The 16594-nt window shown below is 55.7% G+C and overlaps 6 protein-coding genes across 6 annotated transcripts; all 6 read right to left on the minus strand.

The window, feature by feature from the left end:
* Positions 1-1128: 1128 nt before the first annotated feature.
* On the minus strand, positions 1129-4365 carry ABB37_09316 (hypothetical protein; the record flags this gene model as incomplete). Its single annotated transcript, XM_015808717.1, has 1 exon — positions 1129-4365. The coding sequence occupies exon 1, from the start codon at positions 4138-4140 to the stop codon at positions 1129-1131; it is 3012 nt and encodes a 1003-aa protein (XP_015652768.1). The 5' UTR covers positions 4141-4365.
* Positions 4366-6210: 1845 nt separating this feature from the next.
* Positions 6211-8006, minus strand: ABB37_09317 (putative mitochondrial adp/ATP carrier-like protein; the record flags this gene model as incomplete). Its single annotated transcript, XM_015808718.1, has 1 exon — positions 6211-8006. The coding sequence occupies exon 1, from the start codon at positions 7243-7245 to the stop codon at positions 6211-6213; it is 1035 nt and encodes a 344-aa protein (XP_015652769.1). The 5' UTR covers positions 7246-8006.
* An 880-nt stretch (positions 8007-8886) lies between these two features.
* Positions 8887-9940, minus strand: ABB37_09318 (hypothetical protein; the record flags this gene model as incomplete). Its single annotated transcript, XM_015808719.1, has 1 exon — positions 8887-9940. Exon 1 carries the CDS (start codon positions 9592-9594, stop codon positions 8887-8889), a length of 708 nt encoding a protein of 235 aa, XP_015652770.1. The 5' UTR covers positions 9595-9940.
* Positions 9941-10619: 679 nt separating this feature from the next.
* ABB37_09319 (putative 60s ribosomal protein L7a) lies at positions 10620-11429 on the minus strand (the record flags this gene model as incomplete). The annotated part of the gene is made up of 1 exon (XM_015808720.1): positions 10620-11429. The coding sequence occupies exon 1, from the start codon at positions 11412-11414 to the stop codon at positions 10620-10622; it is 795 nt and encodes a 264-aa protein (XP_015652771.1). The 5' UTR covers positions 11415-11429.
* Positions 11430-12452: 1023 nt separating this feature from the next.
* On the minus strand, positions 12453-13269 carry ABB37_09320 (putative 60s ribosomal protein L7a; the record flags this gene model as incomplete). The annotated part of the gene is made up of 1 exon (XM_015808721.1): positions 12453-13269. Exon 1 carries the CDS (start codon positions 13245-13247, stop codon positions 12453-12455), a length of 795 nt encoding a protein of 264 aa, XP_015652772.1. The 5' UTR covers positions 13248-13269.
* Positions 13270-14715: 1446 nt separating this feature from the next.
* ABB37_09321 (hypothetical protein) lies at positions 14716-16508 on the minus strand (the record flags this gene model as incomplete). Its single annotated transcript, XM_015808722.1, has 1 exon — positions 14716-16508. Exon 1 carries the CDS (start codon positions 15883-15885, stop codon positions 14716-14718), a length of 1170 nt encoding a protein of 389 aa, XP_015652773.1. The 5' UTR covers positions 15886-16508.
* Between the last annotated feature and the right edge of the window lie 86 nt (positions 16509-16594).

Raw genomic sequence — 16594 nt, forward strand, 5'->3', positions numbered from 1 at the left:
TACTACTACTATATATATATATATATATATATATATATATATGTATATAACTATACCAGCGAAAGGGAGAGAGAGAGAAGAGCCGATGCAGGAGCAGGGAGAGAACAACAACAACAAGAGACGAGCGAGAAGTACACAACAACAACAAGAAGAAAAAGAAGGGAAAGAAATAGATGGCTCGACGGAGCACCTCCCCTCACACGCACGATGCCGTCAAGGATAAGAATAATCCGGAAGAGCCGGTCTGCTGACACTACCACGCGGCAAAAAGCGAAGAAACGAGAGATGTAGTTAGAGGTCACAGGAAGAGAAGGTGAGAGAAATCGTAGACGAGCTTGCAAGCACGTCAACCTGCACGAAGATGCTACGCACGGTTTTATTCTGGATCCAAAAGCAGAAATGCTTCTTGTTTGGTCTTTCTCCCCTCGAGGCAGCGCGGCGAAGCGTTTGTGTCACCGCTCCCTCCGGTCCCAGAACCGTCCCCTTTTACGACGACGACGGCACAGAAGGCGCCGCTGCACGCAAACAGCTGAAGCAGCCCCCCTTGGACCCGGTTGACGAGCTAAATTAAAGCTCAAAGAAAAGGAAAAAGCCACGGCAATGATGCACGTCGCACGCACCGAGGTGAATTTACGTTACTGCTCGTTCCCTTTGCTATTTTTGAAGCGTTGGTCTGCGTACCGCAACTTTTTGTTCTTCCCCTTTCCCCCAGGAATATGTGTCGCACGCAGCAACGGCATAGATACCATTTCTTTTCATTCTATGGAAACTGACGACAGAACAGTTCTAATGGGTGGTATGTCTTCCAAGAAAAAGGAAAAAAAGGGAAAAAAAACGGCGTTAGGTCGAACGCGGCCACGCAGCTCATCTCCGGTGGGTGAGAAATGAAAAGAAACAGGATGAAGAAGAGTACATTTCTATGTTTAAATTGTATGGTTGAGAAGCGGAGATGCCCGTCGGCACCGCCGGCTACGTGTGGCACGCAGCAGCAATCCGCTGCTTTGTGCAGCCCACGGTTCCTCCACGCCGGCGCTCGCCACGCATGAGTGGCATCAGGAAGAAGCACCGCAGCGGCCACGCGTTCACTGCAAAAACACAAAAAGAAAAAAGAAATAAACAACTTCCTCCCTAGGTGCTCAGGGTTCGATTGCGCTCCACCACACTCATCATGGCGCCGACCCACACCTGACGATCGGCCTCGCGGAGAAAGGTTACTGCTACGGGGCGGGAGGCGAAGACGAAGACAACGCACATGCCGTCCGCGACCGGGCGACGGCGGTGATCAACAACGGCGCCGTCTCGCTTGCGACGGTGGAAGAGGCCCATGTACTCCGCCGCGATGCCCCGCCCAGCGCCGACGTACACCGCCGCCAACTGCGTCAGGTTCAGTGCCGTCTCGAAGGGCACCTCCTCCTGCGAAAGCGACAGCCCGGTCGGCAGTGGCACCCCCTTCTTCGTTTTCTTCGCACGGGGTCGCTTATCGTGCCGGTACACGTCATCCGCAGCAGCCCACGTGAAGTGCGGCATCAGCACCTCGCTTCCCTTGTACACGTCCACGCAATCGAGAATCTGGCAGAGGCGGAGGTGGGGACGGCGGTTGCCGCGGATGTGCTTCACAAGGAGCGTTCCGTGCGAGCGCAGGAGTGGCATCAGCTCCTTCAGCGGACGCTTCACGATGCCGCTGGAAGGCTCCGCCGGCGCCGGGCGGCGAGACGGGCGGCGCAGGCCAGCGGCGCTCCCGTTTTCAGAACCCTCCGCGGTGTACGAGGCTCCCTCATCACACGCCTCGTCCCCGTTCGAACTGCTGCTGCTGCTGCTGCTGCTGTCACCTTGAAAATGTGGTCGCATCTGCACGTGTTGGCCACCGCCGTCGCGCGTTGGGCGCTTCGACAGGCGAGAGTTGCTCAAAGATCCCTTGATGATCCCCGGAGGGGTGGTGGGGCGAGTGTAGGGCGACGTCGCATTACTCGGTGCCCGTGGTGGGTGTTGCAGGTTCGGTGGAAGATACGGCGGCAGCGCAAAATTAGAGTGGCGGTAGGGTGGGGAAGGCGAGCTGGCCAGAGCGAACTCTGACGCCGCATCCGCTGTGCGTTCGCCTTGAGGTAGGTCGCTGCGATGGCCATTTCGGTGGTAGGTATAGGAGGGGGGTGGGGGCGGGGCCCTCGGCACCCCGGACCCAACAGAGAAAGAAGAAGCCGCGGAGGAGGAGGACCGTCCAGGCACCGAGTGCGGCCGCTGAGAGGACTGTGTTCGACCTTGTGGGTCGGACAGCGCGTCGTCGTTGCGGAACGCCGGCACGCGAGCCGTGATGATCTGCACCGGGTGCGTCCCGCCGCCGCTGTACGCGAGTTGTTGATTCGGCGCGAGACGCGTCGTGGCTGCCGCGCTCGACAGCAGCTCCTCCTCTGGCGAGGAGAGCAGCGAAGTGTGCTGGTACGGCGGCTGGCGAGAGGTGGGTGCCGTCCGCTGCCGCTGCTGCCGTCCGCTGACAGAAGAGGTGGACGTGTTGACGGAGTTGGATAGTCGTGCGGGGCCCTGCGGTGGCGGCGGTGCATATGTGGTCCGCTCTGGTGAGGTCTTTGGTGGCGTGGAGCGCGCGTTTGCGAACTGCGGCGGCGGCGTGGGGGAGCGGATCTCTCTCTCCCGCTCTTCAACCCTTTCCTCACCCGCGTTATCGCTCTCGTTGCCCGCTGCGTCTCCCTCCTCGCTCTCCGACGGCGGCGCGGAGATTCCTCGGCGAGCGCGGCCGTAGCGGCCCTCCTCCTTCCGCGGGGGCGGAGGCGGCGGTGGCGTCTCGGCGCCGGCCGTCACGTTCGCCGTTGGGTCCTCGGCCGCAAACGATGACGTTTCCAGCCCAGCAGACCGACGTGCCTGCCGCACCGTGCGATACAAGTCGATGTAAAAGCACTGCGCCAAGCCCGCCACATCCTCGGCGGTCAGCGACTCCACGCCGCGCTCACCTTCGTCCGCCTCGCGGGCGTAGTAGTCCTTGAGGTAGTGCGCGATGCGGCGCATGTTGGCGGCGTGCTCGTCAGCGTTATGGCACGTCGTCAGTGTCACCGGCTCGACTGTACGAGGTGTGGGTGACGGTCTTGCCGCAGAAGGCGGCGGAAGCGGCGGTTGCCGTCTGCGTCCTGCCCCCTCCTGCATCTGCGAACGCGCTGGTGGATCGCGCTCCCCCACCTCTTCATAGGCGGACTCGCGCGATTGTCGCGCGGCTGATCCGGACGACATGGGCGGCGCCGAGGTACGGTACGTTGCCTGGTTGATCTCATTATCTGGATGCCGATTCCCGCGAGGGCGGTCTCCGCTGGAGGAGAGAGGAGCTTCATAAAGGGGCAGTGAGGGAGAAGTAGCGCCGCCGTGACCGCCGTTTTCGTGTCCCCAGCCCCACAGCAGCGAGGAGCCCTGATGCGTAGATGGTGGCACGGACCCGCGCCGCCACGGAAGCTGTTCCCCAACCCGCGGTGACGGTGACTGTCCCCACAACGGAGTCGTGCGTTGTCGATCGCCGTTGCGCGGGGTAGAGGGGCGCTGCGACGCGGTGTACGGGTTGCGCCACCCGTCGCCCGTCCTGCGCGTTGAGCCCGAACCGTAGCGGAACATGCCAGAGGACCCGGCAACAGAGGCAGACGCGTTACCTTGACTGGTGAAGGTGTCGGAGAGCTTCGACGCTCCGTCCGCGGTACGCGGTGCTCGGCCGCTCGTCAGATGGATCGGCTTTCGCCCTGCGCTGAAGAGTAGCGAAGTTTCTACTGTTCGCGGCGTCTGTGAGGCGCGAGGCGTGTCTAGAAGAGTGCTCCGCTTGGCCTGCAGGAGAGTGCCAAAAGGCGAAGGTACGGTGGCAGCGGCGGCGTACGCGCTGTTTGGCGCCGCCACGTTGTCGCCGTCGATAGCGGAATGCTGCACGCTGCTGCGGTGACTCAGCACCGATATGGTAGATGGCGGCGATCGTCGTGGGAGTGACAGCGGGTCGCTATGAAGCGTCGAGGGAAGGAAGGCGGCGGGGAGCGAAGATGGCGGTCGCGATGGCGGAAGAGCGGGGCGCGTCGCCGGCTCGTCTGGAACTGCCGCGGAGGTGTTGAGGAAGTTTTGGAGGTACGAGATGGAGTCGGAAACGGAGGGCTCCGACTGCGGCATCGCCACAACACGTGCGGGAAGAACGATAGTAAAAAGAAACGATTGTGTGTGTGTGTTTGTATGTGGACAAAAACAAGGTGACCTCAGAGTGTTTCTTGGCGCATTGCTTGAAGTCCGTAATCCTCTACCTGAGTCGCTTTTACTTGAATCTACCGGAGTCTATGACACACAGTGCGGTTACGTTGGTGCTCACGAGGAGGGGGATCTTCTGCTTTCTTCGCTGGCTTCATGGGCAGGTAGTCGTCTCAGCAACAACAGTAAGGAGGGGGGAGGGGAACAATAAATGGGAGGAAAGAGTACACAGAACGAGTATGTACTCATCCTGCGAGAAGAAGCGCATCGTGCGAGAAGGGGGAGCCCGCCGAGTGTCCCGTCATGAAGAAAAAAAAAAGGAACGAGCGAGCGGCACAGATATCGCGTACTCCGCGTGTGCAGAGGGACCCAAACGGAGCACGACAGACAGAGCAGCAAGAAGAGATCCCAGAGGGTATCGCACGCTTCCACCTTCTCTCGCTCTGAGGCGCGTCTTCTTGCGCGGGCCTTTAAAGTCACTATCGTTTTTTTTTTCTATTTATTGGCTGTTTGTTTCCGTTGTGTGAGTGTGTATTGTTTAGGAAAAACACCGACAAGCGCAGTTGCTCCGCAGCAACGAGTCAAAGAAGAAAGAAGAAGAAAACGTCCGATGGAAGACTAGAAAAACACAGTAGAAGGGTCGGAATTAAAATAGAGGGGGTCTGAGCGCGCCTGAAGGTTCAGGGTCACCCTTCACACGCACACACAAGCATACACGCAGACACTTGTGGTGCCATCACAACCAGAGAGGTGCCGTACACGCTACGGCCTCACATCTCCGTGAACAGCAACACAAACCAATAAAAAAGAAGGAGATGGTGACTACAGAACAGAACGTGAGCAGCACGGTTCATCGCAGCCTCAAGCGGTTTTCTTCCGCGATCAGGACGTCCATCGCTCGTCGCACACCCGAAGAAGCGCATCTACGCGGCCACCGCAGCGCAGCCTCGCAGTTCTGTAATACGTAGCCTCTCTCCTCTCTCCCTCTCTCTCTTCGAGAGGGCCGGCTGCCTCCCGCTGGCAGTTGCAGCAGACGTCGAACACGCCCTCTACAGCTGACACGCGCAAAAACAATACAAAAAATAGGTCGGGAAGCACACGTGTCACAGCACAGACATCAAACGATGAAATCAACGCAGCGCGACAACAATGAAACGCACAACAACGAAGAAGGATCTCGCAGAGCAATCAACTGGATTAGTGACAACAGCAAACAGAACAAACAAAAAAGGGTCGGATCTATGGCACTCATGACTGCTCTCTCTCTCTCTGTCTCTCTGAATTCAAAATTATTGAAAGGTGGAACAGGCAGCTTCAGAGTCCCTTCGCCTTCGCCGCTTTCTACGCTTGTAGGTTCAACTCGTATGAAAGTGTGTTGCCTCTCGTTGGAGAACGTAAAAAAATGTTCTCCCGCAACGTCGATCGCACACGTCTCGAACAGTACAGAGAGCAGAAACAAGGAAAAAGAGGGGGAAGAGGGAAAAAAAGAAAAGCACGAGTGCCGTAATCCGGTGAGCGCAAAATCACCGCAAACGAAAAGAAAAGGGGAAAAAAAAACGCAGCAACAACAGTAGAGAAAAGAGATAAAGATAATACAAGAGAAGATGTAACAAAACATGATGTGAGAATTCCCCCCGCCCCCTCCTCCCCCCCGGTACAAGCCACAACCAGATAAAGAAAGAAAGACAATTAATAAATAGAAATAAAATAAAATGCCTCAACAGAAAAGGTGAAACGTATGTGAGTAAGACAAGAGAAAGAGGAGAAAAAAGAAAAAGAAAAAAACAAGAACTGCGCATTTGGAACGGAAGGAGCTGGTGCATATATATATATATAGGTAGATGGGGGAAGGGGGGAGTGTTTGTGTGTGTGCTGGTGACAACGAAAAGACGGAATTATTAGAGAGGCGCAAGTGTTTTCTGGAGGCGGCGGTTTTCGGTTTTGGTTGTTTTTTGGCTGTGGCTCTTTCAGGAGAAAAGACAGGCACTTCCCCGCCGCTCAATACGGAAGGCCGAAGAGCACAAGGCCCGTCGCGGCGATCATCTTTGTGAGGGTCACGGTGCCACCCCTAAAAAAGCCCCGAAGTCCTTCCCGCTGCGCTATCTGCGTCGCACACTCCATCATGGAGGCGTAACGCAGTCGGTCCTCCATCACCGCAATCATCATGCGATGGCGCACCAGGTCGACAGGGTGCAAGCACAGCGTCGTCGTCCCCGACACCGTTAGGCCGGCGATGGTTTGAATGATCGCAGGGGCCCAGCTGCTGCTGTCTTCCTCCGGCGGCACGTACGGGGCCACGACGTTCAGCAGCACATTATGGACAGCTTGGTAGACAACACTGCCAAAGATGTAAAGCGTGAGTCCGCGGTAGAAGTAGTGGGGACACTCGCTGAGCACAGGGTGCGAAAAGAACGCGAAGCTGTTGCGGAACTCGTAGGACGCCCCCACCTGCGACTTCACGTCGACGGCCAGGCGAAAACGCGCGTACTCGAGCGGGTAGCTGACGGTGGTGGCGGCGACGGCGCCGCCGAGGAGCGCCGCGTAGCTCGCGACGGTGTAGCCGGCCGCCGTGTGCACCGGGCACGAGTTGAAGATAAAGGACTGCGTTGGGTAGGCGATGAAGATCTGCGCCAGCAGGATGGGTAGGAGCGACACGACTTGAATGAGGTTGCCGCGCCAGAAGCGGCGCGTGCCCTCCATCTGCTTCAAGTACCGCACACAGGACCACACCGTTTTGAACTCGCACTGGATGGCGCCGGTGCGCTGCAGTTCCTTCTGGCACTGCATGACATACTTCACCCGCTCTATCGGGGCCAGCAGGGTGCGACTGACGGAGCGCAGCAGCCACAGTTGCTGGATGTACTCGACCGAGATGAAGGTGGAGTCGTCGCCGTCGTACCGCCGCGCCCGCTCGCGACGCTGCTCCGGCGAGCACTCGGCAGACGACGGGGAGAGTCGGCTCATGTCGTGCGCTGCCCCGCTTCCGCTGCTAGGACTACCACCACCACCCTGCGCTACAACGCTGGCTGGCATGGTGTGTTGATTAGAACGCTCCGTACGCCTCCTCACTAATGGTAAAAACAAGGAAAAAACGGCGTTTTCCTTTTGGAGGGTATCCACTGTTGACAAGCTGAAATAGGTGTTTACAAAGGATCGTTTTCAAGAACCCTTTTTCTTTCTTACAATCCAATTACTCAGCGTCGACGGCCACCGCAGCAGCACCAGAGAAAATGAAGCACCGAGGAACGCTAGAAACAATACACGGATAACTACTGTAATGATACTGTGAACAGAATTTACAAAAAAGAGAGAAACGAAGAAACTAAACGGAGAGAAACACGGAGAAAAACATGGAAGAAGACGAAGCAACGTTGCGCGCAAACGAGCCAGAAAAAAGGCAAGAGCTGCCCTCCTTCTCTCTCTCTCTCTTTACAGATCAGTGCAGCCCTTCACCTCCGCCACGCATGCGCAGCACAGTCACCGAGCCAGACGCCGGAAAAGTCTTGTGCGGCTTCCACTCTTGCACCAATGCGCGTGCAGCGCCTTATCCACGAGTAAAGTAATGTGACGAGTGCCCAAGCAGCTTCAGAGACCGGGAGAAAGAAGGATATACATCAATAAAGATATAGAAGAGAAAAACGGCAGGTTTAAAGGAATGCGACGCAAAGCAAACCTTTGTACCTAGAGGCGTCTGTCTGCGTGCGTGTGTGTGTGTGTGTGAATAGGGGGGAAAAAAAATAAAGATGTTTTCTTTATACTCATCTATTCATGTAGTAAAAACAACTTCCTGCTACTACAGAACGAATCGGTGTGTGTATCAGTGCGCACGTCAGTTGGCGTTGGCAAGAAAGGAAAAAAAAAAACATAAGGGAAATATTGTGGGTGCGTCGTTGGTATTGGGAGGGACGAAAGGTAAAAGAGAAGAGAGAAAAGAGGATGAAAACGCATGAATGCCGCGCCCGGCGGAAGAGAAGTGATAGGGGGCCATTTACATATACATTGTTTGTTTGGTTGGTTGGTTGGTTGGTTGGAATGGGCAGCTTCGCCGCTCGCAGGTGTGGTATGCGTCACCGCTGTTCTCGCTGAGCCGACTCACTGCAGCCGCAGTTTCTGACCGCAATGTCGACATGCTTCACTACGAAACAGCATAAAAACAAACAAAAACAGAGGAGGGGCAATGAGACATCCATCCTCGCCAAAGCCACACTGCAAATCGAGTTCGTGAACAATACATTAAGGGCATTCAACGCAATGAACACAGCAATCGCAAAGAAGAAAGAAGAGAGAGTGTGTGCGCTCCTCTGACTTCACATTAGTATATAGTACAGTGGCACAGCAAGAAAATGCAAGAAACAGTCATTATCAGGGTGGGAATAAAACAAAAACCGAAAAGCAAACGAAAGCAACGGTGCAGAGGGCACGGCAGATGCAGCTCACTTCGAGCTGAATGTGATGCAACGAATAAAAGGTCGACATCGACGAGTGGATTAACGAGCGAGCGAAAATGAAGAAGTGCAGCTGTTAATGAAAGAGAGAGAATAGAATCTACGAAGCAGCAACACTTTTTCTACACTATAATCCCCCTTTTCTCTTCTTTTTTCCGTCACAACAACGTAATAGAAGAAAAAAAGGCTTCGAAGAAAGCATAATGTGGAGGGGGAGTCGCCGGCCAAGCTACTTACTCTTCTTACGCTTCGTCCAAATGGACACGAAGACGAGCACCAACAGCGCGAGAATACAAATCCCAAACAGAGACAAGAAACACTTGTCCTTCGCCATCTGACGATAAAACCACCGCAGGTCGCGTGAGGCGTGATCGATCTGGCCCTGCAGGTTCTGCAGCTCCTCGTCCACTTGGTACATTCGCTCCGTCTGCTTCTGCAGCTCCGCCAGCGTTGTCTTACCCGTCTCCTCCGTCACATGCTGAATTCTCTCGGCGCGCTGCAAAGATTGAATGGCGTCTTCCTGGACGTTGATGGCCGCGTTAAGGACCTGCTTGGAGTCTGTGAAGCCCGTGCCATCCGCACCGCCGGGCCCCATCATCTCCTCCTCACGCTTCTCCTGATACGTCTTGAGACGCGGTGCTGCGGCGCGGCGTGGGTAGATTTGATTCTTCATCTCCATATCAAGACTACGAATCATCTCATCGCGATCTTTGCAAATGCCATCGTGCACCTGCCGCGCATCCAGGTCCATGATGCGGCGGGCCTCTGCACGGAGGGCGGAGAGCTTCTGCCGTGCCTCGCGCATCTTCGGTCGCGTCTCCATCTCGGCCTTCTTCTTCTCGGGGAGCGTGTTGGCCACAATGACGAGCTCCACCTGTTTCTTGAGCTCAGCGAGAGTGGCATCAAGATCCTCCTGTGCTGCCTGAAAGCCGTCCATTTTTTTGCGTCACTGATGAATTGTGATAATACTAGTGTTGCTGTTTGCGAGCGTGGGCGGGTGTATGCGTGCCTCGGAGAGTCGAGAAGCACAGACGTAATGGGTCCCTCTACACCCCTTCTACTTTCCTTTTCTTTTGGGGGTTGGATAGTTACCTCGAACACGTTTTGAGCAGAAAACTATCTGTTTTCTTTATATTTCTACTGCACGCGAGAGCGAAGCCACGGAGTCGTGTACGCCCTTGGAAGCGGTCAGTTTGCCACGGTACACGTGCGCGGGAGCAACGTAGCCGCACCTCCTGCTCACGTGCAGCTCCAGAGTGCTGGAATATATTAATAAACAAAGCTGTACGTAGGTATGGAGAAGTGAGAAGTGAGAAGGAAGAGGCAGGCGAAACAATAGAAAGTTTCACATGACGGCAAGGGATGATATCGTGCGCGAAGAAGGCACAATGAGAGCAGCATGCACAGGAGGATGAGGAAGTCGATGACACAGCAGTAAGGAACAAAGCAAAAAAGCCTTTCCCTATGCCACCAGGACGCTGCGCGCTGAGATGTGTGATGCACGCCCACCTTCATAACATGCTCACTCCTTTGCTCAACAGTAACCTCCACGTTACAGCGGCAGGCAAGAGATAAAGCGCCGAAGCTCTCGACCTTCCTTTGCCATCGACGGAAGAAACCCATTGAGCATCTCTACGTGGCAAAGGTGCTGACTGCATCTGGACAGCATCGCTCTAAAAAGCGGTCGTTAGACGCAGCCGAACCGCTTGCTGCGATCGACCCGATGACAGTGTCGAACGGTAGGATCGAAGTGCCTCATTCACAACCTTCGTTTATTGAAGCGTTGCCTTCGGCTGTTGTATTGATTGGGATTTTTAGAGATTTAAAAACAAATGAGATAAAATCAAAGAGAAAAAGTTTGTTTGTTTGTTCTGTCAGAAGCGGGGAAACCGAAGCATGACGAGAGCCGGCGGGGTGCGCTTAAGTCACGCCACCGCGACGGCGGAAGCGGCTTGGGGACCGTTACTGAACGAGGGCAGCGGCATCGACACCGGCGTTACGGGCGTGCTTCTTGCGCAGCTCAGCGCGAGAGCGCAGGGACAGCTGCAGACCACCCCAGTGGCGGCGGATCACGTCCGAGCGCGACAGGAAGCGCGCGTTGACGGAGCGGATCAGGTTCTTCAGCGTCGCCTCATCCTCGGCGTTCACGTCCGTGATGGCAACGCACGTCGACGTCTTCTGCCCGATGGCGTCACCCAGGCGCGCCATATCCTTCACGATCGCGTACGGGATCTTGTTGGCGCGGCACAGGTTGGGCATCCACAGCACAAGCTCCACGGGGTCCACGTTGTTCGCGATCACCACCAGGCGGGCCTGCTTCTTCTCGATCGCGCGGGTCACCTCCTGCAGGCCGGTCACGACGGCAAGAGGAGCCTTGGTCGACACCGTCTTCTTGGGGTCGTTCTTCTTCTCCTCAGCGACCTTGTGCAGGCGCTCGCGGCGGGCCTTGCGCGTCTCCGGGGCGTACTTCTTCACCAGCTTCAGCAGCTCGTTGCGGCTCGTGCGGTCAAGCACCTTCGTGAACTGGTTCAGTGCCGGCGGCACCTTCAGGCGGCGCTGCAGCACGCGCTTCTTGCGCTGCATCGTCACAAACGTGGGCCAGCGCATGAAGCGGGACAGGTCGCGCGAGTACGGGACGTCCTGGCCGATGCCGAAGTTCTTCGGGCGGGCCACAAACTGCGAAACCGCGGCGGGCTTCTTGTAGGGCGCCGCCGCCTTCGCGGGCTGCGCGGTCTTCTTCACTTCCTTGCCGGGCATGATGCAGAAGCAAACTGTTGTTGTCGTGCAGGGAGACAATACGAGGTGGCGAGAGAAGGAGTGCGTGTTAGGTGTGAGAGAAGAGGGGTGGGTGAAGCAGGCATGTGAAAAGATGATTCAAATAAGAGGTAGAGGCAGGAAAAGCGAAGGGAGATAGTGAAGGCCAACACAGAAAACACAATCAATAAAGCAGGAAACAAAATCCGTGTAACTCCGAACACGCGCGGTGGAAAAGCCACCACCTTTTGGCGCAACTCCAAAACCGCGAAAACACACGGGCATTGGAAAGCTACGCGGAAAGCAACGGACAAAAAAATATCGCCGTTGCAGCGATGTCGTCTTTCCTCCCTTGTCATAAGCACCTGCGTTCATCTCCCCCTACCTGGATTCACGGTTAGACCACCGAGAAAGAGCGAGGCAGCACCTAGCAGGGGCAGAAGAAAGACACGTGCTCATGACAGAAGTGGGAAAGAGAAGGGAGAGAAGAACGAACGAAAAGAAAAATCCGCCGACGCATTCTACGTCCGGTATGTCGTTCCCCTCTACCACCAGTTACGCGACATCATGCAAGGCAGAGCGTAAAACCGGCTTTCCGATTCTCCTTCGCCCTCCATCACTTGAGCCGCTGTTTGCGACCGATGTGACGGGGAGCCTGTGGCGATGTGAAGGCGGTTTGCTCTTCTTGGTTGTTTGTTTCAAAGACGAAATTGCAAAATGAAAAACGAAAGAAAGAAAAAAGCGATGCACGTTGCAGAGACAGCCCAAACCAAACCAAGCAGAACTCGAGACCAGAAGAATAGAAGGGGCGATGTGAAGAAGAAAACAAACAAACCAGACGTGAGGCCGTAGAGGAGGTGAAAGCGAAAAAACTTCACGGAGATGAAGGTCGACAAGACGTGATCAGCGTTTCCACTGTCGCGCCCGCTTAGAACCACCTCTGTGTCACCTGCCTCACTTCTACTCTTGAAACTTTCCTCTATCTTCGTCTCGTTCCCCTTTTCTTGCTTCTTCCAGTTAGACAGTTTGCTTGTTTCGAAGTTACTGAACGAGGGCAGCGGCATCGACACCGGCGTTACGGGCGTGCTTCTTGCGCAGCTCAGCGCGAGAGCGCAGGGACAGCTGCAGACCACCCCAGTGGCGGCGGATCACGTCCGAGCGCGACAGGAAGCGCGCGTTGACGGAGCGGATCAGGTTCTTCAGCGTCGCCTCATCCTCGGCGTTCACGTCCGTGATGGCAACGCACGTCGACGTCTTCTGCCCGATGGCGTCACCCAGGCGCGCCATATCCTTCACGATCGCGTACGGGATCTTGTTGGCGCGGCACAGGTTGGGCATCCACAGCACAAGCTCCACGGGGTCCACGTTGTTCGCGATCACCACCAGGCGGGCCTGCTTCTTCTCGATCGCGCGGGTCACCTCCTGCAGGCCGGTCACGACGGCAAGAGGAGCCTTGGTCGACACCGTCTTCTTGGGGTCGTTCTTCTTCTCCTCAGCGACCTTGTGCAGGCGCTCGCGGCGGGCCTTGCGCGTCTCCGGGGCGTACTTCTTCACCAGCTTCAGCAGCTCGTTGCGGCTCGTGCGGTCAAGCACCTTCGTGAACTGGTTCAGTGCCGGCGGCACCTTCAGGCGGCGCTGCAGCACGCGCTTCTTGCGCTGCATCGTCACAAACGTGGGCCAGCGCATGAAGCGGGACAGGTCGCGCGAGTACGGGACGTCCTGGCCGATGCCGAAGTTCTTCGGGCGGGCCACAAACTGCGAAACCGCGGCGGGCTTCTTGTAGGGCGCCGCCGCCTTCGCGGGCTGCGCGGTCTTCTTCACTTCCTTGCCAGGCATGCTTTCTGGTATGCGAACGTGCTGTGATGCGCGAGGGAAGTGGAAAAGCGATAGAGTCGATTCGCGAGAGGTAGAAGCGGCGCGTGCGCACCCCAATTCAAGGAGTGGCGGCAATAGAGGAGAAAACGGTGAAGGGGAAAGAAGATGGATGTAAAGCTCTTGCTCATCTGCAGGAGAACGAGACAAAAAAAAGGGGGTAGAAAACATCCGTGCATTACAACGCTGGGCGCGGTAGTCACAGCAGCTCTGCAACTTTCAGATGAGCCTGTAACAGCTGCGCAGATGGTTGCAACATTCAGTTCAGTAGGGTGAGTTTTGCTCCCCTCCCTCAACTGATTCTTTTTCCCCATTTCCGTTCATCACATCCGCTTTTCTTTTTCTTTTTTAAGTCCACTGCAGGGTCGGAAGAGTTGCAGTTGTTCTATTTGTCTATTTGGCTTCTGAAAAGATGCAAGCAAGACGCTTCACAAAATGTGTATCAACAACAGCACCCACCCAGCAGGCTTTCCCGACGTTATTTATTGAGTAACAGCTTTGGCTTGCATATATGTGTGTGTTACTGCGTCGCGAAAACAAATGTGCGTGCGTGTAATCAGACGTGGGCACGTGTCTCCGTATCATTCCAACTCCTCTGTGAGTATCCCTCTTCCTTTAACCCCACGTACGGCTCTCTCCCTCTCGTGCCCCCCGCCCCCAGCAAAGAAAACAGAAGAATAATCGCAGAAAAGACAGAGGGGAGAGGGGAGAGGAGAGAGGGGAGAGGGGAGAGGGGAGAGGGGAGAGATCACCCCCACCCACCATTATCAACCGTCAACACCAAATAAAATCAACTGAAAAGACGATACGTACGCGCACACGCACAGCCACACACGCACAGTCACACACGCAGGTGAGAGAGATAATAACAATAAAAGAGTGAAGTGAACTCGTCAACAGCCACCGCGGCAGAAACAGGAGATAAAGATCAAAGAGAATCGTTGGCATGACGTTGCATCTCAAAACACCAATGGCGAAAGACGACCATCATCACCACAGGAAAGAAAACAAGAAAAAAACGGCCCAGACGGCCGCTGCCTTTCAGCTCGCTACGAGTTCGATGTCCTTCTCTTCTCCTTTGTGATACTGTCCGCCTAACTTCAAACATGCTCAAAGTATCGTTAGCGCTGTCATAAACCTCCCCGTGCTCGAGGGGCAGAAGGAAGCACAGAAAACTAGAAAAAAGAAGCACAACAGATATCGACGCGCTTCCTCACAGCGCAACAACAACCTCGCCAACATCGTGAAAAAAAACCAAGCGCTTCACTTGCACCCAATCACGGAGAAAAAGAAGGAAAGTAAGAGAAAATGTGGACACGAAACGTACACAGCAAACAAGCCTCAGCACCAAGGACGAAACGGAAAAGGAAAACTCGCGACGGCGTGGTCGCACACTTGCTCACACTCTCTTACACACCCGAAGCTTTTTTTCCTAGTTGTTGCCACCCCGACTGCCGTGAATGGCACTAGACGAGACCACGCGATACGTCATGGATACTGCCGCGCGATGTGTCGTGCTTTCGTGGCCAGTCCCGCCGCTACCCGCGGCACCGCCTGAACTCGAGCCGCCACCTTGGCCACCGCCGGAGGGCAAGCCTGTCGCGGGTGGACCCAGAACCGACCCTTCCCTCGACGAGCGGGCTCGGGCGACGTCCTGCTCAATCTTCTTCTGCTCACGCTCAAGGAAAAAGTTGAAGACGCGCTTGAACATGCTTGCCTCCTCCTCATCTTGGTCCTCGGCATCCGCGCCGTCGTTGAAGTCGATAGGGGACGCGTTTCCACTCGGTGACCCGGGGGTGTCATGCGCACCGTGGTGCGTGGAGGTGAATCCGGGGACGTCTCCCCCGGACGGCGACAAGGAGCTGGAGTTCATGCCTTCATCCTCGTACGAGAAGTTGTACCGGCTCTCCATCGCTTCCCGGTTGCGCTTTCTCAGCTCGGACTCGATGTACGCCTTCTCCTTTCGTTTGTTTGGCGGGAAGAAGAGGAGCTCCTGCGTGTTGAGGTTCATGAAGCGGATAATGCCGGCGCTCGTGCGGTACAGCACCCACCCATCCGGCAGCGCGTCCGACATGAGCATGCGCTCCACCATGGCCATCAAGTCCTCGTCGCGGGGGAGGCGGATGCCGAGGCTGCTCCGGAACTCGTCGACGTCGCGCCGCGACACCGCCGTCTCATCCTCCTCGTCTTCTTCGTCTTCGTCGTCGTCGTCGTCGTCGCCCAAGGCGTGGACGGCGCCCATCGGTACCGTGGTCATGCCACGCAAGTTGTCCAGCAGCTCGTACTTCCGCTCCGCTCGTCGCCGCTCGGCGATGCGCCACTGCGCGATGAAGAGGCGCACACGGAAGCTCACGTAGTAAGTGCCAGCCGCTGCGAGGACGCCGGCGACGGGCACCCACAGCGGCACCACCTCAAAGACAACGCGCAGGCCTTCGGTGAAGGTCGAGGCGGCGTACACCCGTTGTCGCCACTCAAACAAGTTACCACCCGCACCACTGCTTCCCCTTGAGGAAGAAGGGAGGTTGGGGGACCGCGGTGTGCTGACCAGGATCTCGTTTTCACCACTACTGAGCCCGGTGACGGGGGATGGGGAGGAGGACATGATTTGCTAGCCTATGTGGTCGCCGTGACGCGGAGCAGCAGTACAAAAAAAGAGAGAAAAAAGGGACAGAGTTTGAATTGCAGAAAGCTGTGTTTGAACTCCTGCGTGGCGTTGCGCTTCGACCACAACACCACCGCCGCAAAACTGAATGATTACTCACGAAAAGGCAAACAACAACAAAAATTGCGGCGTTTTCCAGACAACTGCGATAATGCAAACTTTCTTTTCGGTGTATGTGTGGTGGGTGAGATAAGAAAGGCCTTGCCAAATATGTATAAGTGAATAAAAAGCCTGCGCGCACTACAGGGCAAAAACTAATACAAATGAGTGCGTGTTGCTGCTGATAAACCTAGCCGAAGATTGGGGTATTTCCTTGCTTTTGCTTCCGTTGTTGTCGCTGATCACGGTACTGATCTTTGTGTGTGTGTGTCAGTGTGTGTTTTACCGTTCCTCTCTAAAAATGAGAAGAGGCAAGATGAACGCAAGAGACCGATAACGACAGAAAACCACAAGCAGACTAAAAGCAGTCGCCAAGCCCTTTCTTCCTTCCTCGTTTTTTCAAAAGAACTATTTTTTTTTTTCTTCTTTCTGACGCGAGAGTACACGACGACGCATCCGTGTGCTGTCCGCCGCCGTGGCGCGAAGTCGAGAAAGAGTAAAAGAGAAAAAGAGAAAAAGAAGCAGGAGAGACAAAGAGCGGAGGAAACGG

The sequence above is a fragment of the Leptomonas pyrrhocoris genome, assembly GCF_001293395.1.
Source record: "Leptomonas pyrrhocoris isolate H10 chromosome Unknown, whole genome shotgun sequence".
Classification (NCBI taxonomy): Eukaryota; Euglenozoa; class Kinetoplastea; order Trypanosomatida; family Trypanosomatidae; genus Leptomonas; species Leptomonas pyrrhocoris.